The sequence below is a fragment of the Uloborus diversus genome, chromosome 6 (genome assembly GCF_026930045.1).
Source record: "Uloborus diversus isolate 005 chromosome 6, Udiv.v.3.1, whole genome shotgun sequence".
Lineage (NCBI taxonomy): Eukaryota > Metazoa > Arthropoda > Arachnida > Araneae > Uloboridae > Uloborus > Uloborus diversus.
In genome coordinates, this window is record NC_072736.1 from 79,024,908 (window position 1) to 79,048,987 (window position 24,080).

At 32.4% G+C, this 24,080-nt stretch overlaps 1 protein-coding gene across 1 annotated transcript; it reads left to right on the forward strand.

Moving 5' to 3' along the window:
- The first annotated feature begins 2,134 nt into the window (after positions 1-2,134).
- LOC129224479 (constitutive coactivator of peroxisome proliferator-activated receptor gamma-like) lies at positions 2,135-22,566 on the forward strand. The gene is made up of 5 exons (XM_054858930.1): positions 2,135-3,331; positions 7,137-7,353; positions 10,388-10,647; positions 13,192-13,398; positions 22,371-22,566. The coding sequence occupies exons 1-5, from the start codon at positions 2,261-2,263 to the stop codon at positions 22,473-22,475; spliced, it is 1,860 nt and encodes a 619-aa protein (XP_054714905.1). The 5' UTR covers positions 2,135-2,260; the 3' UTR covers positions 22,476-22,566.
- Positions 22,567-24,080: the final 1,514 nt, after the last annotated feature.

Below are 24,080 nucleotides of genomic sequence, written 5' to 3' on the forward strand. Positions count from 1 at the left end.
CTGTTTACTGAATAGGTCAACTAGGCTGTGACCTAGAGCCCCTGCTATTTGAGGGCCCCAAATGGCTAAAACTCTTTAAGCAAATGGCAAAAATTGTAATGTTTTGCTACATGAATACTCCGAAAAAATATTTGGGCTATAGGGCCTCCGATATCTTAATCAGGGTCCCTCGGTCAATAGGTTCTGGGGTTCTAGGGTGCCGCAGAATCAATAGTATAAGCTTTTAAAACTAAGTTTAATTTACGGAAAAATTGAATAAAATTGAATGAAACATAAAGCTCAAAAATTTTCGCCCCTCTTCCACCTTCGAGCCCTTTCGCGTTGCGTGGTCTTGCGATACGTAGTTACGCCACTGCTAGTAAGAGGACTTTCAGATTTAGATTATGATACCAGATTTAATAGGCTTAATATGTATAGCCTGGAGCAAAGAAGGGTCAGACTGGACATGATTCAGTTGTTTAAATTTATCAAAATGAATGACGTTAATAGATGAAATTTTTGCACGGAAAGCAGGACGAGGGGGCACTGTTTCAAGCTATTCAAATCTTAGGCTAACCTGGAAGTAAGGAAAAACTACTACTTTGGTAGGGTTGTGGCCACTTGGAACAGCTTACCTGAAGAGGTGGTAATGAGCAAGGGGGTGGATAGCTTTAAGAGGGCCATTGATCTTCATTGGGGACTAATAAATTGACTATTAGGATCAGCCTAGGTGGGCCAAGAGCCAGTTGCTGTTCGTCACATTAGTATTTGTATTGTGACCAGGGTTGCCAGACGTCCCAGATTTCAAGGGACAGTCCCGTATTTTGAAAACTTGTCCCACGTCCCGGGGAACTTCTAGACAAGACGGCTAAAGTCCCGTATTCTAGCTAATAACAATATTTTACAAGATGAAGCATTATTTTGAGGGGAAAAAATAAAGTAAAACAAAAAATGTGAAATGAAGAGCAATAAGAAAATAATTTGGCAGCGAATGCAAAAATTATTATCGTTTTTATTTGGTTCGGATGTTTTTGTTTTGGCGGCACGCCATGAGACTTACTCATTCAGATTTTCACTTTGGCTGGTGTGGCAATAAAGTAGTCACATTTAACAAGAATTTTTTTCGATTGCACTGCTTCTCTTATAGCAAACGCAAGTAAAAAACTAATTAGTACCTGTTCTCATCAATGTCGATGCAATCTTCGGAAAGCTATAAAAACATAGTTGTTTATCACTCCTTAAAAATACACCGTAACCAGTAATTGCATTCAATCTCAAAAATACCCCCCCCCCCCCTTTCACTTTTAGAAGCAGTCCTGTATTTACTGTTTAATCTGGCAACCCTGATTGTGACCATACCGGGTGACGCAGAAATCACAAAGTTTTAGCAATATTGAGAAATAATATTAGCCGATATTGTCAGCCAATTTGGTTACCAGTACGTGCCAATATTGCAAACACCTTTGCCTTTTGCGTTGCCCATTCAACTTCAACCAACATCGGCCTATCTTCACATTTCGTTTTTGACACAGGCCGTAGTAAATACGTTTTTATTCCATAACTTGAATGTGTCAAATTACCCTGACTCTTCCAGTAAAAATAATGAAAAATAACTTTCATTATGACGAGAATAATACATTTGGGCTGCGTTCGGAAACGATCCACCGGTTACCCCCGCGTGGTTAGTCCGGTGTGGTTATGACGTATTTTGAATTTCTCTAGGAATTCCGGTAGAACAGCTGTGTTTCCGAACGCTCGTGGTTAAACCGCGGTAGTTCTAGTTCAGCAGTAAACGACACTCCAATCAACGCGTAACTTTCATAATAGAGCGGCAAGTCACGTGTGTTACGATCAAAACATGAAACACGACCGGATTGGCCAACACAGACTTTGTGACGTTTGTGATCTCGCTAACCGCTTCCAGACAGCGGTGCCACAGGTTGCTACCAAGTCGACCGCCAGAAAACAACCGCAGTGTTTCCGAACGCGGTTAAGTGACGTCAGCGGTTCCACCGCAAGCGTTTCCGAACGCTTGCACCGAGGCGACCGATCCGCGTTTCCGAATGCACCCATGTTTTATTTCATCCATAGCTGAATCTCGAGCTGCATATTAATAACTTCAACTGTAATTCACTGTACACTCCGATGTCAACAAACGGACGATGATCATATTTTAGACAGAAAATGTGAAGAGAAAGTCTTTAATTTATTTTTATATTTCAAATCATGAACATGGAGCGGCTACAATAAGTAATCAAAATAGTTCTTGCCAAAAATTGTTATGGGAGTAAAAGGATTGCAATATTTTATTGAACATGAGTGTCCCGATGCTTGCAAGAAAGTAAACATTGAGGAACTTGCACACATACATCGAAGAGAAAATAACTGTGATCCCGTACTTGTTATTGACGGTAGTGCTTTAATTTATCCACTCTACTCTACTACTTTAGAATGGATTTATGGTGGTCAGTGGACTCAATTTGTGCATAAACTTAAATGCTTTATTGAACGTTTCAGGGCGATTGGCGTTAAAATCGTTTTCTTTTTTGATGGCACTGTCTGCGGAACAAAACGAAAAGAGTGGGTCAAAAGACGTATCAGTAAATACAGACAAATTTCATCCATATTCAATGCTATTAAAAGGCATAATTTTGTACCAGACAAAAAACAATTTCAGTTGCCTACATCTATGGGTACTATAACACGTTTTGCGTTAAAAGAAATGGGTGCAGAAGTATATCAAACGGACAGGGAAGCTGATGAAGTAATTGCAAACTATGCTGCTTCCAACAGGAATGTTTTTGGCATTTTAAGTCAAGACTCGGATTTTATAATTTTTAATACTAAACCTTATTTATCAGTTACTCATTTAAATATTGACACATTAGAAACTGTGTTATATGATAGAAACCATTTAGCTTTCCACTATCTCAAAATAAATGTTTATCAACTGCCCTTATTTGCATGCTTGATTGGGAATGATATTGTTCCAGCAGAGCGGTTGTACCATTTTCATCAAAAGTTATCTCGTAGGCAAGGGATCAGGACTACAATCAGAGATGTTTCCAACCCTCTTGTATCATTGATTCAAAGGGAAAGATGGAGCGGAGATTACGGAAACAAGGCCGAATTGGATAACATATCTTGGAGGGTGTTCGGAGATTCTCAATGGTCATGGCTTATTCATAATGGTTTGAAGTCATATGCAATAGGACAACTTAGCTCTTCTCCAAAGCTTTCTATGAATATGCATCCTGAATTTGAAAGTGCTGTGTATCAGAAGCATATGAATTGCATCAACGGGCCTTTCATATTTAACTTGCTGTGCAATAGAGAATATGAATCAAGTGAGGTACGTATCCGAAGCAGGGGTGGATCCAGCTTCTGGTTTTGGTAGGGGGGGGGGGGGGGGTGGTCATTATTGGAAAGAGAAAGGTCAAAATGCAATTTTGTGTTCAAACACGCTCTGGAGCAATTTTTTTTAAGTTGAATATAGGCATCCCAAAATAGTTTCAGGCAATATTTAGTTGATTTAGGTTAGATCATGACCCCCCTCCCTCTTTGTATCTGCACCTTATCGGAAGCATATAAATTGTATTAACAAGCCTTTCATATTCAACTTGCTGTGCAATAGAGAATATAAATCAAGTGAGGTGCATAATTTTTGTTTTACAATTCTCAAGGGTTTTCTGCACTTCATATGTTGGATTATCATTGCCATCAGGGCATTAAACTGCTCTTGAAATGTAACATTATGTTTCCTGGCAAAAAATATGAAAGGCTATGGAAAAATTAAAATATATAGGAAAATGCTACTATACTTCAGGGATTGGGGGACATTTTTTGTTCTTATATTATACTGAAACCTGAATTTTACCAGATATAATATATTACTAATAGCTCTTGAACCAAGAATCCAGTCAAAATCACATTGGAGAATGTAAGCTACAATATTTTCTCAGAAAGAGCTTGGAATAGAAGTTAGAAAAGTTGGACACTCAACATTACAGATACTTCACAGTGGCTTAGCGAAAAGGGGTTTTTGGGGTAACCCAACCCCCCAGAGAATTTGATTTTAACATTATTGCTGACAGTAGTTAATACACAAGTAAGGATTTCTGTAATGAAAACACTCCCTCCCGAAGGTAATTTTGGCTGCGCTAGTGACTTTGCAAATTAAAGAAAATGGGACTTTCCTTTTTCTTAACATTTTGGGGGACATGATGACCTCTGATGCAATCAATTCCAGAGTGGTGTTGTATATTAATTAAATTATTTATTATGTGATATATATATATACATATATATATTTTAATGAATAGAAGAACCTACCACATGAAAGTTTTTTCTTCTTTTTTTTTTGTTATTTTGAATCTATCCTGCTCATAAGAAAAATTCTGTAAATGAGTTTGAAAGAGTATGAGAAAAAAAAAAGTTTTTTTTTTAAATAATCTTATTTTCTAGTTAGCAGCAGTCTTTGAATTTTAATTTCTTTGAGTTAATTTTCAAAAAACAAAAAGCATAGCAACTAGCAAGTCCAATAATAATAAAAAAAGAAACACATTGGTCTTAGAAATTCATCTTCACCTTCTGGTTTCCTAAAACAGGACCCATAGATTTATATTTTTATACACATGCTTATTCACACAGTATAACACACAGTAGTTAATATACAAGTAAGGAAAAGCTCAGGTAAACTAGGCTGCTAACAACTAGAAAATAAGATTAATTTAAAAAAAAAAAAAAACTTTTTTTTTTCTCATACTCTTTTTCAAACTCATTTACAGAATTTTTCTTATGAGCAGGATAGGTTCAAAATAACAAAAAAAAAAAAAAAAAAGAAAAGAAAAACCCCGCACTTGTACCCAGAAGCGTTTAAACAAGTAAGTTAAAAACCGTAAAACAATAATAATAATAAATAAATAAAATACTTAAAGAAAAGAATTCAAAATTGAGGTAGAAATATTGAAACAGTTAAAACGTACAACAATCATTTGTTAGAAAAAGAAACTTTTTCCTTGGAGGGGGGGGGGGGAGTAGAACAACCTAGCGGGCGATTAGGGGCCCTGCTGATTTTTTGCAGTGGTGGGGGCCCCAAAATTTAGATCCAGGCCTGATGAGAACCAGTGCAAAATATAACTTTTTTGTCAAGTTAATTGATACAAGTTCAGTTTCTCTCAAAAATAACATACAACCTGCATTTTTGATTAACAAAAAAATAAAAAATAAATTTAAATAAGTGCCTGCATTCTCTGACTAATGGCTGCTGAAAGAGGTAAAACAAACAAACCCAGTAACTTATAACCTATTTTTATATTAGTGAGCAACAATAATTTTTGTTCCTGTTAATGAGGTTTTGTACAATTTTGAAATAACTTTAACATTACAAACTGTATAATATCCACCTTTTACCCCTAATATCCAATGGAATGTTTTACCTCTTTAGATAATTTTTTAAATCACCGCAAGGTAGCATATTCAAGTTAAAGAACTGCAATTTAAGCATGAAGTAAATGTAATTACAGAAAAAAAGGGAAAAAAAGTATTATGTAAAAAGAAATAAATAAAAAAATCAAGTAAAAAATAACACCTCAACCACGAGGCTCAAAGCATAGCCTTATTCAAGAACTAACACCTCCAATTCATCTTGATTGCAGGGTGCCCAGGGTTCATACTCTATTTGGATAAAAAATTCCAAGACTTTTTCATGACTTCATAACATTTTTCATGATCTTGTTACATGAAGAGAACAGTACTATTTCATATCAAGCTGTCAATTTTTAGAAATGAGCGGTAGCAAAACTTCTACATGAATGCCACTACCTCATTGAAGTAGTTACTTGTGATTGAAAAAAAAAAAAAAAAAAAAAAAAAAAAAAAAAAAAAAAAAAAAAAAAAAAACAGTGTACACCTAAGAAAATAAACTTTCTTCTTTGTCTTCATCATATAAATTTAAGTTTAAGTGAAATTACAGTGAATGGAATATAATGATGTTTAAATGTCTAATAAATTTTCTATAAACAAGCAGAATGATGGGTACTACTGTTTTAGAGTATATAATTCCCCTATTTCTCTATTCTATCACCTGTTTAAAGATCTTTGTTTTCTAAAACCTTCAACAAATTAAGATAAACTCTGATAAATTTAATAATAAGGTTTTTAAGACTGATGGAAACAACCTCGGATGCAATTAAATTACGTTTTTTGAGTAGGCGTGGTAAAAGGAAGAACATACAAGTTCACTGCTACAGAATATAAAATACAAGTGTCGCAAATGGTAAATTCAAAATGAGTGATGTTCAAGCAGTAAAATCACATTGCACAAAAAGACGGGCGGCTGCTACAGAAGTGGATGCAATAATATTTCAAAATTCAGATTGGTTTTTGAGATCATTCAATTTTCCAGTTTTAATAGCTTTTATGCTCCCCCCTCACCCACCCCATACTGGAAAATCACTTAAAATATATAATGCTCTTTTTCCATGACTTCAAATTAAAATTCCATGACTTTGAATGAAAATTTCAATTTTCCATGACTTTTCCAGGTCTAAAATTTGCTTATTTTCCCCCCATGACTTTCCAGGATTTCCATGACCCATACGAACCCTGGGTGCCCACCTAGGGGGGGGGGGGGCAATGGCACAGGCTGCGCCATTGAAATTTTTGTGGGGGCTGTTTTAAGGGATAGTTTTTATTTTTCGGAGAGGCTCTTGCCTTTTTTTTGGGGAAGGGCAGATCTTTGCGATATTAAGGGGGTGCACTCTTGCCATTCCCTGCTGCTTGGGTAATATTCCAGCCAATATATTTTTTAAAATTCTGTGTTAGACCCCCATTTTAAGAGTGACAGTGAAGATAGATAAATAATTGATTATTGATAAATAACTAATTATTGCTGTTTTCTTGACTACAATGCATCAAAAAACAATATCACGTTACAAAATAAATCTAACCATAAATATTAAAAGAATAATATTTTTCTTAGAAAATAACTTATTTTAATTTTAAAAATACTCTTCTCAAATTAAAAATTTCCTATAGTCTAATTAGGTAAAATTCTATTTGCAATTTAAAAGTCATAAAGAAGATGATTTGCATTAGAACATAAAACTTTTAAACTGAAAGCATTGTGCACATTTAACAACTTTTATTTCTCTTAGGTTCTTGAAGATTCGTCATGGCTTCCTACTGCACTGAAGTATAGAAGCATTCGTCAAAGATGTTATGGGTTGCTTTTCAATTGTTTCGTATCATCCGATAATCACAACAGCTTTTTAAGTCACCCGAGAGATGTTTTAATCAACGAGTGGTGTGCCTATGAAGGAAATTTTATGGAAAGACCAGAATCTATTGAGCCATTACCTTTACAAAATATTAGTAAGCATATTGTTGATGGTACTTAATTTTTCTTAACCTTATTATCACGTTAACCTCGGGACCGTCTTTTAGAGTATCGTCATAACCTGAGCAATGCCTTAACCGAAATAGTTTAAAAACATGTAATTAATATTTAATGTGATGTATAAAAATTCAATCACTTAATGATGTGATTAAACATTTAATAAATAAATAAATTAATTAGTGCTATTAATTAGATTTAATTAACATTGTTTTAAATTATTGGCAAATAAGGCTTAAGGCGTATGGTAAAATAAAACCCCATTCACCCCAAATTTGTACTCTGAAATACTTTCCAACAACTTTCTTTGAATTTAACAATTTAAATTTTCTAGGAAATTAATTTTTAAGTTCATCAAAGACCTCATCACTTTCAAACACAATCTGATAAGATTTCGACAGGCAATACCTTGCTTTCAAACTTCTACTTTTAGATCGTGTACTCTAGTCTAAGGAGCTAAGGTGTGCACCTCCCTCAATTTCGTGGAGACCCCCCAAATGAGAAAAATACCCCTCAAAACACCCCCCTTATAATCTCAATTGTACAGTCTGCACCATGATTCCCCCCCCCCCCCCCCCCAAGTGGGCATCCCTGGGAGCTTAATGTTTTCTCTGTTTCAACTCTGCTCGTAAAGCTTCAAAATACATCCTATAAAAGCCCCAAATGCCCCTTCCACTTTTTATAGTTCACTGATTTTTTTTCCCAATTTAGAAACCAAAATTAGAAATTATAAAAAAAGCAAAATTTTCAGAACATAATCATTTGTTTTACTTTGTATATCTCTTTGTGAAACATTTTTTAGCACAAGCAGTAACTTTCAGTTTATGTATTCATTGTTTAGATATTAGTAAATGAATTGTTTTACTTAAACAAGCCATACTTGTTCAATGAAATTATTACCAAGTGTTTGTGACACCTCAAAATACTTTGGGGTAAATAATGTAAATCTAATTCATGTCTAAATGTTCCTTTAGAGAAAGTAATTATGTACAAAATTTATCGAAATCTTAATGAAAACGTCACATAGTTGCTTGATTTACATCAATAACCACACATCTGCTCTCAAAACCAGCCCAAGCAAAATTTTGCACTTTTCTGTCTATTTTTGTTCCTTTTGCTGCCACTAAAAGCCCTATGGCTTTAAGTTGTTGTTTTTTTTTGCCCCCCCCCCCCTCCCCCCTCTTTTCAGTCCCAATCGCTGCCTCTGAATTGAAAATATTAGTAACAATGAGATTCTGCCCTACATAAATCACTGCATTCAAAGCTATTAGTATCCTTCTTCCTAGTAAAACTAATCATTTTTCTCTAACCTTTATATAGGCTTGCCAGATTTCTGAAATGTTCAACCAGGAGGGACATCCAAATGCCTCTCCCCCCTCCCCCCAACCTCACCCCCAGCGTCGCTAGTATTCAAGAGGTTTCACACCTGTGGCTGATTTTCGGAGTGTTTTATAGGTTAATTTATTCTTGATGCTATGAATAAATGGTTACTAATTATGAAACTATGAACCTAAAACAGGGGTAGTAAAAAATGACAAAAGCAGATAAAATTTGAATATTTAACTTCTTAGATGTAAATTATTTGCTATTTATTTTAGCGAGAAAAAACACTTTGAATGAGGAATGCAAAAATTGAACACTATTTACATATACTTTTAATTTTATAGGACTTTTTTAGACAAGTCTTTTGGTTTTAATCTTGTAAAAATACTCACAACCTAATCCGGTATTAATTTAGCAAGTTAATGTTGTAAATTATAAATTAATCATCCAAAATAATCTGTCACAGTTAATTATTTTTAGACTCTTTTTAGTGATTTTAATCAATTTTATCTTTTTCTGGGACGTGAAGTAAACTGGTCGGAACACCAGGATTTTGTCTGAAAACCAGGACTGTCCCGACTGTCCCGGTTAAACCGGGACGTCTGGCAAGCCCTACCTTTATGTACCCACCCACACACAGATAAATTTTGGCTTGTTTGTTTTGTGTTTTATGACTCAGTGGATGATACTGCATGGGGTTAAATTCATTTTGCTGCAGGGTATCTACTTGTAACATGAAGAAATACAGATAGAATGCAATTTATAGTTGCAACATCAAAAATGGATAAAGCAAAACCTGTTTTAAAATTAAAATTTTAAGAGGTTAAAAAAAGTAAGAATAGGAACTGAAAATACAATGTTTATAAATTGTTAGCCCACTCCCCTCCCCCCTCTCAAAAAAAAATTTCCAAAATAATTATCATAATTGCACCATATTGTTTGGAATTCAAAAAAGCAGAACGAAGAAGAAAAAAAACTACCATAATTTTTTCTCACAGTTATCAAAAAATATACTGCAGAAAAACATGTAAAAAATGAAAAAGCACCTTAAGTACTGTCATATGAAAAATTTCATGGCTGTAAATGTGAGTTTATTCCGAAAATTACCCACACATTTTTTTTTTTTTTTTGACTTATCTCGGGCATGTTTAGCAATGCTAAACAACCCCCATGAATCCAAATATCTGCAAAAAATCCAAGAACAGCAATGGGTCACTAAGGACCTCGTCCTTCGTAAAACCCAAACAAGATAGAATGTGCTCAGGTGAAACCTCTCCAGCAGAGCACCAGTGACACTCCGGAAAAGTCTTGATATTCCCAGAGAATCTAAGAGCTTTTGTGTGGCCACTCAGGAATCTCGAATATGTTGTCTGGAGGAGTCTACCCTTGAGTCTAAAGGACTCACCAGGACATTTTGCAAAATACCAGGCGTGTCTGGGAGGTGTTTTAAATTGGCGATTGAGCTCCATTTTTGAAATTGTGGAGATCTCACTGAAAGTAAGATCCCTACAAGGGCTCACACCCTCCGCAGCAGCAGATCTAGCCAAAAAGTCACACATTTTTTGTAAATAATAAGTAGTAATAATGTGCTATTTTTTAAAATAATGTTGTGTTGTCAACTGAGAAAATTTTCAATATTCATAAGCTTAATTATTTCAATCATCTCACCTTTTTTTTTTTAAATTCTAGACAGAGTTCCAAGCATTGACCAACTTTGGTTCAGCTGTACAGAAAAAGAAAAACTATGGATATTTTGGTCAGTATTTCAAGCACCCCTGCAATTTGAATTGCTATTAAGTCTTCCAAAACACCTAGTAGTTCCAACGTGCATTCTGAATTATCTGATTGGAACATCTGAAGAAAGTTCAGAGCTACAAGCATGGGAAGTTGCAGTATTTATTGGACAAGCACTACTAAATAAGAATGCAGAACATTTAAGTCATTTAAAGGTAAGTTAATTTTGAAATAACTAGAACAGTTGATAAATCAATTGAAAATTTTCTCAAGAAAATTATAAAATTTTACAAGGGGACTTATTACAGCATAAAATATGTACAGTCACATAATTGATTGATGAAAAAGACTTCTACAGTTCTACCATCTTGACCTGATTTTCTTCGTTAAAATCACAAGTAGTTTATCCCAAGAACTTTCTAATTGTCGTGATAAGCTCAAGTTTAGTGTTATTTTGTTTTCTTAAAGCATAAAATATGTACAGTCACATAATTGAGTTCAATTGTGAATAGTCACACAATTGTGAGTACAATCACATAATTGGTTTATTACAGCATAAAATATGTACAGTCACATGATTGATGAAAAAGACTTCTACAGCTCTACCATCTTGACCTGATTTTCTTCGGCAAAATCACAAGTAGTTTATCCCAAGAACTTTCTAATTGTTGTGATAAGCTCAAGTTTAGTGTTATTTTGTTTTCTTATTTATTTATTTTTATTTTATGTATGAAAGTATAGCAAATGGATTTTGGCAAAACTTTTTAAACAAATAAATAAATGCAAGAGTTTAGGTCCTACACAGTTGAATTAGACATTGCACTAGCTACCAATTGGAAATTCAGCACCTCTATCTCAGTAACAGGTCATTAGGCAAAATACTGAACATAGTCCATTAACACAGTAGAATACATATACTATATGCATTATCCAGTTTCCCTCGAAAATGAATACCCCCCATAATCCAAACAATTTTGTTCAGTCCCATGAATGTTCAGAATAGAGAGTCCACTGTTTTGTTATTATGAGCCTATTATTGAACTATCAAACCTGCTGGACTACAATGATGTATGAATTGAAGAGAAAATCCAACATAAATGCAGCAAATTATCAAGAAAATACAGCATACTAGTGGCTTTGATTGCCCTGGGGGGGGGGGGGGGGGGGGGGGGGTTGCAACCGCCCACTCCACTTTTTATGGAGTATTAATTTTATTCTCTAATTTAGGAATAAAAACTAAAAATTATAAAAAAATCAGAAATTCAAAAAGTTTTAGGACATATATTCCAAGTGTGTGTGTGACATCTCAAAACTTTGGGGTGAATAATGTGAATCTAATTCATGTTTAAGTGTTTCTTTGGAGAAATTTATTGTGTAAAAAATTCATCAAAATCTTAATAAAAACGTGAGTTATAAATTGCTAGATTTACATCAATCACCACTCATCTGCTCTCAAAACCAGCGCTAGCAAAATTTTTTACTTCTCGCTCTCTCTGTTTTTCCCATTTTTTTGGTGCCGTTAAAAGTCAAATGGCTTTTTTTTTTGCCCCCCCCCACTTTTTAGTCTCAATTGCCACCTCTGCAGTATACAACTATTTCAAGGCTACAATGGAGCATCTTTATCAGCCCAAAAATGCTTAACACACTGTAAGAAAGCTGGAGAGAATACAGCCTCACGGACATTGGTATATATGGCTGTGGTTGTGTTCTCTCCGACCTGTTTGTTGTATTGAGAATTTTTGCACCAATGAAGATGCTCCATTGTAGCTTTGAAATAGCTATAAGCCGCTCCTTTTGGATAATTTGTGCTTTATTTACGTCTGTTTTTCACTCCAATTATAGTTTAGCATAAAGCTTATTTGATCATTTCTCACATAAAATTAATTAATGCGTTGAATGACAATTTCAAATCGAGAAGCAATCCAAATGGAGCTGCTTGCTGTTGGTGAATGACAGTTCTCTAGTAATTTATAAAAAAAGAAATAATTTAATAATTCTTACTTGATATTTAGCATTGAGTGTAAAATATGCATTTTTATAGCATATATTGTTATTAAATATAAATCTCTAATGAGTTAATTTTGCATTTGTGAATTTATTTCCTGGATTTTGCAACTCAATGAAATGAAGACCCGAATGATTGATGTGACATCCAATCCTATTTAATTTAGCTTAAAAAAACGTTTTACTAAAGTGTACAGCATAGCTAGAAAATACAGACGCATGTGTGCACTTGATGCTGTGCAGATACATTTGCTGTACATATGCGTATTGACTGAAAACTGTTAATAATATCCATATTAAACACTGATTATCTTCAAAATTTGAAGCTAAATTCATGAAAAATGTTCATCATTGCTTTCACGAATGCATGATTGAAAGCAAAAGGCATTTTCTTACTAAACATTTTACCAACCCACTGCAAGTTGACCACTTGCGGTGCACTACTTTATTGGTCAACTTAAACAGATGGTCAACTTACAGAGGTTGATTTATACGATGAAGGCTAATTCCTTGCCTGAAAAAGGCGGTCAATTTAGACAGTTGGTCAACTTACAAGGGTGGTCAACTTTACAGGTTTTACTGTAGTTTTGAGGCTATGTGCGCATGGTGTACTGAGGTTTGTCACTGTTTGGCTTTGTACCGGCATGCTAGTTAACCTAACATTTCTGGTATGCTGTCTGATGCTGAGTCATACAGTATGAAATCTTAAGTATGTAAGAATAAAATAATTATTTAGTATTATTTTTAATCTGTAGGCACCTGAAATAGATGCCACTGCAGTACACCTGGCATCATTGTTTATGAGAGGAGTTACAACTGCCATGATGGTCTTAGGAACATGTGGTTATCCATTTGAAGTGTACAATACTATGCCTTGGAATTTCTTTGATGGAAAACTTTTCCATCATTTGTACATTAAAACAAGACGAAATCCAAATATTTCTCAGTTATTTGAATCACAGGTAAATTTAATGTAATTAACAAATATATTCGGTCAATAAGTAAGAAAATGTGTTCAATGTAATTGCTGCAATAATCATATTCAATGCTAAGGTAAAATTTTAAGGCAGACTTATCATCTATAAGATGTTAGGCAATACAAGGGTTGTTATTTATATTTCTGGGCTAACAATGAAAAAACAAATAGATGTTCTTAAAATTGGGGTTTTATTGTTTTACAAAATATTCTCAATATAGATCTCACTTTTGCATAAGTATGAACCAAGTATTTTTTTCCATTCCAACTGAGGTAGCTCCAAAGTTTTCAGATTGAAACCATGCTGCTTCTTGTGGTATCAAGGATCGTTGACCTCTGAATTAATTTTTGATGTTTGGGAATTGAAAAAATCATTAAGTGCTATATCAGGGCTGTATGGCCTCTAAACTATCAATTCGATGCTTCCGCCAGTCAAAAACTTTTGTTTGAGCCGATAAATGTGAGCTTGCATTATCATGATGAAGAATGATTCGCCGCGTCACTTTCCAGAATTAAATTAAATTAACAATTGATTGAAAAATGATTTTTTAAAAGGTGGATTGATTTACTTTACGAAAGTAAGAACTAAAAATTAATAATTGAACTTTTCTCATCTTATTTCATAAGAATGGAATTTTAAAATGGTAAGGGGAAGTACGGTGGCCATCCTTCTCAATTTTTGAGGCTATATTCCACATTTTTAGAAGTCATTAAATCAGCAATATTAAATGCCAGTAATAAAGCCTAATTAAAAAAAAAAGTCTGCTTCTGAGGTCACGCCTCCTAACCTCTACATTTTGTTTGACCCCCACTTTTTTGGTCCATCAGCTGCCTATGTTTTCTATGGTTAAAAAAAGAAAATAGAGTTTTGGAGGAGAGGAAGGACATATCCTCAAATCCCTTCCTCTGGATGTGCACCTGCTTGTTGACTTACATGTTGAAATGAAAGTTTCATAAACAAGACCAACAATTTTGCATTTTGTAAGTTTTTAAAAGCAAGAAATATTTTTTTAAGGAAATCTTTCATTCATTTCATTGTCTTACTTTTTGGTCTATAAAGACAGAAATCACGCATATGAAAAATTGATGTAACTTGTAAAATTGACGGCAAATGCAGCTTTCTTATTTTTATATTACTGTTCTGAAATAACTATAAGTATGTAGCTCTGCTTTAAATAATAGCTTCCTATTCCTTTAATTACTTTGCAATTGTGACAAGTACCTATATGATTATAAGGCAAATAAAACATTTTGCAGAAAGGTTAGGTAAGAATTGAAATTCAGAAAAAAAATAAATTTTTTAAACAAATGCCTAAATTAAAAAATTTGCCATGATTTATTCGTAGTTGCGTGACATGCAAATATACTGTTCATCAGGCTTGGAGTCAATTACGAGGGAATGTAATCGATTACGATTATGATTACGGGCCCAAAAGAAGGGGGATTACAATTACGATTATAATCCTCTGGCAAAACGTAATTACGATTACAGCAACTATCCGATTACGTAGAAAATGTAATCGATTACGATTATAATATGCCGATTACGATTTTGATTACGATTACAGACTAATATTATAATGTATATATATCACTCATTTGCATCAACAACGTGATAGTTGAAAATTATGATTTTTGATTTAATATTAAAGAGATAATTGCAACTACCGTGTAGTATTAACTTAAAGATTATTTATTTTGTATTATTGAGCTGTTGCAGGAAAAGAGCCTTATATGAAAGATAAAAAAACATCTAGAAAATTCAAATTGTGTACATTACACAATGGTACAATGACTGTACAGGTATAGGCACACTCTTATTCAAATGGATACACAGTGCATATTGTTTTTGACTCAGCTGTTCATTATTATTTTGTCATTGCAGTAGTTCTGCCTTGGCCCTGGCTTAAGGGCAATGACTTACTGCTAAACTGCTCAACACTTTAGAGCTTATAATTTCTGAAAATTGCGTGGTTATATTTCAGCATTGTATTTTCAATTATTTAGTATATTATCAGTTAATTTAATACGCAGTTATTTAAAAAAAAAAAAACTTATATGGGTCTTAATGCAGAAAAACTGCAATGTTATACAATACTCAGAAAGTGTAATAACTAAAAGATACGGAACTATACAATTGAAAATTTAAAAAAAAAATGGAATTAAATGCATTTAAGTGTAATTAATACTTCAAAGATGTCTGTTTTTTTTTTTTTTTCTCATTCTTTGAGAAGTGAAAAAATTTCCAGCAATGCTAAACAATCATTGAATTGGAGCAGATGACGCAGAAGTGAAAAAATACTTGGGTAGTATTATTTTTAGCAAAAGGATACTTATGAGTGTTAGACCCTTACAACTCTTTACAGGATCAATTTTATGATCATTTGGTAAGCTATTTGCATATGCTTTGATTTTATTCTTGAATCAATCACGTACTAAAGAAATTGCATTTTTACAAGTACTAAAAGGTTTCAACTAGTGATGTTCCGGATATCCGTATCCGTATCCGCGGATATCCGAGGCAAAATAAAGATCTGTATCCGGATCCGGATCCGTTATTTTTTTACGGATCTTAAACGGGGGGGGGGGGATCTTTTCTATTCTAAAAATTCTTAAATATTTGAACAAAAGACTATTAAATTCCGTTTCAATTAGGTTTTATTCCCTATTTAAATTATAAGGTGTCATTTCCAAGGCCAATTTGTACCCCCCCCCCTCGTCGCAAAAAGGAAGGTATAATAAGTTTTAAAAATGTGTATATGGGCGTCTATTTGTGGCATCATAGCTTCTAAACAGATAAACCGATTTTGATAGTTATTTTTTTCATTCAAAAGCTGACTTGAAAGAAAGTGTGATTAGATTAGTTTTTGTAGAACTTTAACTACCGGAGTGCCGGAGATATTAATTAAAAGCCGACTTAACGTTTTTCACAATTATGGTAGTAAAAACTTACCCGTACGTTAAAAATATTGGGAGCTAATTGAAAGAACGAAGTTTTCTGCGTTTTATATTTATTTGGAACTTTCAAGTTATATATACAGTAGGAGCTATAATCTTGTTAAATAAGTTCTAAATGCAATTCTAAACCTTTATACGCATGATTGGTAGCGATTTCATAGTCGGAAAACAAGACTAAAAAGCTCAATGACTTAAAATTTTTATCTGCTGTCAGTTCATATTTGTTAACACTGTGTGTTCTGACCCGCGAAATTCATCTTCATATGAGGTCGGCCCTCGGGGACATGTTTTTTTTTTTTTAAATTTAATATTGGTTTTTGTTATGTATTTGGGGTTTGTGTTATTTTTCATTTTGGTTTTTCTCGGCATCCTTCAAAAAAAGTGACACTAAATTCTTTATTTACTGATTGTAAAGGTGTTCCCGGCTCTGTTATTTCGTCGGTTTTACACTTGAGTAGTTGATTTGGGGGATTTTTTTTTTTTTTTTTTTTTTTTGAGGTCCGTATCCGTATCCGCGGATCTACTTTTTTAATGATCCGACATCACTAGTTTCAACTTAACACTCAAAAAAAAAAAAAAAGATTGGGCATGATAAAAATTGGGCATTTTGCTATGATTTCCACTTTTTTGTCATACAGCTTTTTTTTTTTGCATAAATGAGTATTTTATAATAATATTTATATATCGCAGTTTTAATGCAGCAGTGAAGTTCAATTTTTTTTCACTCTAAAAATGTGGCTTAAAAGGTAATTAAATTTCAAAATTTGTGTTAATTCCTTAATACAATAAAACGTAAACAAATTTTATAAAATCTGTCGATGCAAACTTTTTACTTTCATACATACTGATCAATTAGAGATAATATCAGTTGTAAACATATAAACATACATTTAAGATGAAACTATGTGAGGAATGATTTTGAAAACATATACAAAAAAAAAATCTTATTCACCAGGGTTTAGATTAGATGCCATGTAGCAAAAAATAAATGCAATACCTGTAAAGTAAAGGCAAGAGAGTTTAAAGAATCACTAAGAAACAAATGCGAATTCGGTTTTCTTTTGACAAATCTTTTTTTCAGTCATTCACTATTTTCTCATGAAAGTATAAAAAAACCAAAAGCTTTTTGTTGCGCAAAACTTAGTTGTACGTTTGATATCATTGTACTTTTCCTGCTAAAATACGATTTTGAGGCTGCAGTGTGCTTCGCTTGATTGCCTAGCATTGACAGATGAAAGGGAAACTGATGAATGACCAATTGTAAGGATTTGGGAAGAGGTTCCCCAAGAAGCCCTGAAACGCAGAAACGCCCACAGGGTACTAATTGTACTAAACACTTAAAGCAGGGCTCGATTTATGACTCTCGTTTGCAAACAGGGACGAGTGGGAACGATTTAAAGAAAAAAGTCGTTTTCTATGTTACTATGAACTATGTTATCTTTCTATACATTTGTAAAAGGGCCGCTTTAGTGTGTTCACTTTTAGAAAGTCAAGATTACACGATTACAAGGCGAAATTACGGATTATTTTACTTAGATTACAGTTACGATTACGCATAAAAATCCTGATTATGATTTTGATTACGATTACGGCAGTATCCCATCGACAGATTACGATTATGATTATGATTACACAAAAACGTAATCGATTACTCAGATTACGATTACGTAATCGGCGATTACTCCAAGCCTGCTGTTCATATACATACCGGAATTGCTTTTTTAAAAATCCTGTTTTATGAACTCTTTAATGCAATTTTATTTTATTATTTTTGACTGCTTTTCAAGGTAAAGAAAATACAAGTCTGTACGGTACGGTTAGATAAAATGATTGAAACATTGAATTAACTTTTCATTTAGACAACATTTTAGTAGCAAACTTTTTCCATAAGGACAAATTGCTGTTGTTTCTGAATATTTTTTTACCCTTATTTTTATCTAATATAATTTCAAATGAAAATATGCCATTGATTTAAGCATTTAAAATTTTATATAAATACAAATTTAACCTTTTTTATATTTCCAGCAATAGTTGTTTAACCATTTTAAAATGTCAAAAGCTTTCTTAATTTTAGCATTGAACTGCATCATAAGTGTGTCAACAAATTTCTACATAAGTTGTAGTATGTAAACACAAATTTGATAAAATATAACAGACTGTAAACATTGCACTTAGTGATGTGGCAGGGTGGCGACAGGAATTGTGAAAAAAAGTTCCCTGACTTTTCCCTGATTTCTCTGATTAAGTTCACCAAATTTCCCTGATTTACATTACCAACGATAATGGTTTTCTTTCTTTGCTCTACTTGAAATTCATTGTATGTTTGTATAAAATGCAGTATTTTAAACGTTTTAAGTTGTGTAAAGTTGTTGAACAAAAGATATATTTTAAAAAGATGCTACTTTTTTAATAAAATGGTTAAAAAAAAACCACATTTTTTTTTTGGGGGGGGGGGGGACCTACAAAACAGTATATTAATTTTTTATACATGGAAAGATTACAGAAATTTAAAAAAAAAAACTTTACTTCCAGAAACCACTTAGAATAAGAATTTTAAGAAACTATTAAAATTACTCTTAAAAACATATGTGTATTTATGATAGAACTAAAAAGTAATCAAAATTATTTTGAACTAAGTTTTCAAACAGTATAATAATTTGATTAAAGAATACTCCAATATTTGTGCTTTATTTACATTGTTTTTCACTTTAATCATATTGTAGCACAAAGCTTATATGATATTTTTTCATATAGTATAATAATTGTTGCTAGAATAACAAGCAATAGTGAAAGAATAGAAGTAATGTAGTTGAAGTAATGTAGTTATTCTTATATAACTAATTGACATATTTATGCAAAACAGATGAAACCATTTGACATCCATTCATAGGGAGCTTTTCTCTACTCAAGAACATAGGTTTTAATGAATGAATACAGCATTTTAACAATAAAAAAATAAAGATATTTACTTAAGTACACAAGTTAACTCTATTTCAAAATGATTTCAGTACGTAACGAAAAAAATTCTTAGATTGCTTTTGTAACAAACAACTTTGAAATGCAAGAAAAAAAAAAGCAAAAAAAAAAAGCAATTAGTTAATTTCAAAATATATAAAAGAAGAATACAACTTGGTTATAAAATTAAAGAATCACTTAAGTCTGAGGAAAAGAAAACCTTTACAATCTGCGGTGACAACAAATAGTATAACGGCAAAAAACAAAGTTTTTTTTAATTGAAAGTTCTACTTTAGCAATTAAATTAAAAACGCGAAGAAGTAATAACTTTTAAGCTTTTATGGTATTAATTCAAAAACCAAAGATTTCTTCTTGAAATCGTGATTACAGTACGCTAATTACTTCGAGACAATGGAATAAAGGCAAAGGAGCTAAGGCATTTATGAAGGCTCCCTCTTTGCCTGTATGGTTGTTTATTTTACGTAGCATTGAAAGCGTAAAAGGAAATTTCAAGCTAGGTAAAATAAACAACCTAACAGACACAAAAGCAATCTTAGGAAGTTCATCCTGTGGTTAATAAGTAAGATTCAATACTTTGACATTGAGGAATAAAGATGCACAAATATGCGGCAGTGTATAATTGCACCTCGTTAATTTACTTTTTTTTGAACAGATAATTGGCAGAAAATGAGTAGGGAATTAGAGTACTTAATTTTGTAAAGCAAAAAAAAAAAAAAAAATTTGTTTCTTCATAAAATCAATTTTCCCTGATTTTTTGTTATTTTTTCAAAATTCCCTGATATTTCCCTGATTTTTCCCTGATTAATAAAGTTCCCTGACTTTTCCCTGATTTCCCTGATCTGTCGCCACCCTGTGTGAACCGGGTAAATACCCAGCGGGTAGGTAAATATTTTTTGGGTATTTACCCGGGTATTTACCTAAGGCTTGGGTAAATACCCAAAAACTGGGTATTTTACAAAAAAAAATGCAAAAAGTGAATGGGAATTTTTTAAATAAAATTTAAACATGAAATAATTGGTAAAACCGATACATACATATGTATTACACAGTTTATAGTATTTTTATTGAAAGACTTGATGAAATTATGAAAGAAACATATCGTAAACCAAAGAATCTTTCTTTTCAATGTTATAATTGGAGAAGTATAAGCAATTCAATGATGAACTTCAGGATTTCAAAATCACAATCTAGGATAGTCATATCCAAAACGAAAAAAAAAAAAAAAAAAAGGAAGCATGAGGGATGCTTGGAATTAAAACTACAATGTTATTTATTTTATTGCTGTTTAAGTGATAACGTGGCAAATATAGAAACAATTTTCACATTAATAAGCAAAAAAAAAAAAAAAGGTCAAAATATTGTTTTCTGTTCCCTTGCTCATTTGTATTTGCTCTCCAGTACTTCATGATGAAAATTTATTCAAACTATTTTCAATACACGAAATTAATGAGGTAGGATGGGAAGGTAAATATTGTTTTGGGTATTTATCCGAAGGAAGGGTAAATCCCCTTGTAATTGCGCATTTTGCAAAAAAAATTAGGTGGTATAAAAAGGTGATGATTTTCTTTTTAAAACATAAACCGTAAAATGAAACATTAAAAATATAAAAATTTAATTTATCATATTTTTTTAAATTAAAGTAATGATTTAGAAAAAAAAATTCAATGAAAGCCTACCTAGGATGTTGTCTTTAAACGAGTTTTACTCAAAACTTTAAAATGTTCACTTACATCCCCTGACTTCTCACTGCCTCAATTGATGTTTGCTTTTTTTTTTTGTAACCAGTTAAACTTTTTACTTTTTGTAGAACGGCTTTTTATATCTGAAATTTCGCTATCAACATTGATTAGGCATATCCAACACATTAAATGTGAATATCATAACAGATAGCTAAGTTGTGTTTCACACAATAATTCTTTAAATATGCGGTCAAAATACAATTTTTGGGTAAAAATTTGTTTTGCATATGGTTAATGGTTTGTATAAATATATACAGTGAAATACATACAGAAAAGTATTTTAGTTTAATATAAATTGTTAAAATAAATACCCGGGTAAATACCCGTTTTGGGTATTTACCCAGGTATATACCCTGGGTATTTACCTCTAAAAATAAATACCCGGGTATTTTACATCACTAATTGCACTTGACTAGTTCTATTTCCTACATTAGCTATGATAACCAAGCCTCAAAGGCAGGCCCAAATTTATAAATGTTAGGTTCCCTTGCCGAATTGTAATGAATTAATGTATTAATATGGCTCAAGCAATATATGAAGTATCTCAGACATGCAGGGCATCTTTTAGTGCTGAAATAGATACTCTAACTCCCTAGCACTACAAAGTTATACATTAGGCCTACAGGTCACCTTCCGCAGGAATAAACCCTGATAGCGGAGTGTGGGATTTACTAGAGGGACAGTAGGGGGCGGCCGCCCCCCTTCGTAACCGTCATTTTCTGAAAACAATATGAAATTGAAGAAATTACTAGCAATAGCTACAATTATAATCAAGTAAATTCTATAAATTTGCTCTTAATTTTAGACAGTAGTGTCAATGAGGATGGATGGCGTTATCCAATTTTTAAATTTTGACCCAAGCTTGCCCCCCCCCCCACTTTTAAACTTTAATAACACTGCACGGCAAAAAAAACAAAAAAAAAAAAAAACCTTCAAAATGCTTTTGGCATAATTCTTGCCGATTCTTATGTAAAATGACCCCTTGAATCCAAATATTACTGCATACTGGGGAGGGGAATAATTGACTCTCCCCCAACTAGCGGGTCTCGGGGTGGCTTTCACGGTTTTCAACCGCCACTCCCTTGAATAAACTATAAATTCGCCCCTGTGATAGCGAATCAATTGACTAATACTGAAAATTACCAAGCATACCATTTATTGAAATTGTTAACTTATTCCTTAAGAGAAAATTTTCATGCTACTTCTGTGTTTTGCTTTCATGATATTCTATTGACAATTCCTTTTTAACTTTTTAAAATATTTAATTTTGTTTATTAAATTTTAGGAGTCATGCAAAGAGCAGTTCTATCATCTGCTTCCTGTTATAACAAATAATACATTATATGATGTAAGAAGATTTAACTGGAGACTGGTATTTAATGACTTCTAAGTTATTGAAGGAAAATCAAGCAAAACTCCATTCTAAAGGCTAATATTGTAAGGCAGAAAGTTCATCTTCATTTTATACATGTATGTTTGTACCACGCACAAATTAATAAATATATTCAATATAACTTGTTTGCAGATGAATTACCTGACAGCATTAGTGAAATGAATGATACTAAAATAAGATATATTTCTAATTTTGTCCAGGAAGATATGGATTCATTATAAATGTTGTACATATGGTCTCACACCATTCCCTAAATTTTCCATGCTAGCAAACAAAATAGGTTTGCAAGGTAGGATAAAGCTTCAGAAATAGGAATAGGGGAAACACAATATATATATCGCTCATTTTGAAGAAGAGTGCCATAATACGATGAAGAAATAAAATTTTACAGGAGAAGCGTTTGAGTTGAAGTTCCAGTTAATCTAAATTTAACAATATCACTCCCGAAAAATGTTTATTTCTGCTTCTCGTCAGAGCTAGTCTTTAAAACTAATAAGTTAGGCACTCTTCTTCCAAACGAGCGATATATATATATATATATATTTAATAAAACTTTTGGAAGAGTTTTGTCTTTTTTTATACCAATTAATTTTTTTTCTGTGTAAAAATACAGTGAAGTTGAAAAATAAGCATTTAAAAAAATAGTCCAATTATTCTGAATGTTTATGATTGTATCATTCCTCCCTATTGGAGAGGGTTTATCCTCTTGGAAGTTAGGTTTGATATAATACCATAAAGATTTGAAACTTTTAATACATTTCTTAGCATTACTCTCAAAATACTTGAGAAAACAATTTACACTGATGCATTTTTCAAAAGTTTAAAGTAGTTACACATTTAGAAATAAAATTACTTTTTTTTTCAGAAAAAATCATATTGATACATTATTTATTTGGATAATCTTAGTATAGATTTATCACATTAAAGCTTTCTGCAAAATAAAAGCCAGTAGTTCTATTGTTTTGATAGATAAAACCAAGTGATTTTAATGTTTTCACATTCTCCTCCTCTTTAATTAAATAAAAGTTTGTTTCTAAGAAAATTTTTCTGATTTTTAGTATAATCATATAACAAACATTAAATAAAAAAGCTCATATGTCTGAATTTTCCTCATATTTAATTAATTCACTGATTATTTACTACTTTTTGACTATAATTTAATACTCTCAAAAAACATAAAACTACCGCTTAACTTGTAAAACTAACTCCAGTTCCCGTAAATAAATAGCCAATCAAAACCAGAATATGTTTAAAAAACCCCTTCCAATTATCAAAATAATCAAAATGTTTGAAAGGTGAACAAGGAATTGAAATTTCAAATACAGCAAGCAAACTTTCGGCGAAAAAATATGTGCAATGTAGAACTTTTTCAAAAAAAAAAAAAAAAAAAAAAAAAAAAAAAAAAAAAAAGATTTTAAGCAATACAGCAAAAAATTTTGAGACACTTTTTAAATTTTTATGATCATCATTCATTTCATCAAAATAAATTGCAAATGCCATTTAAATACTTTGTAGACAAGTAATTTCCTGCAAAGCATATGTTGGAACCAAAATAAAATATTTTAAAAATAAATCATAATTCTAAAGTTTTTGTACTCCTGC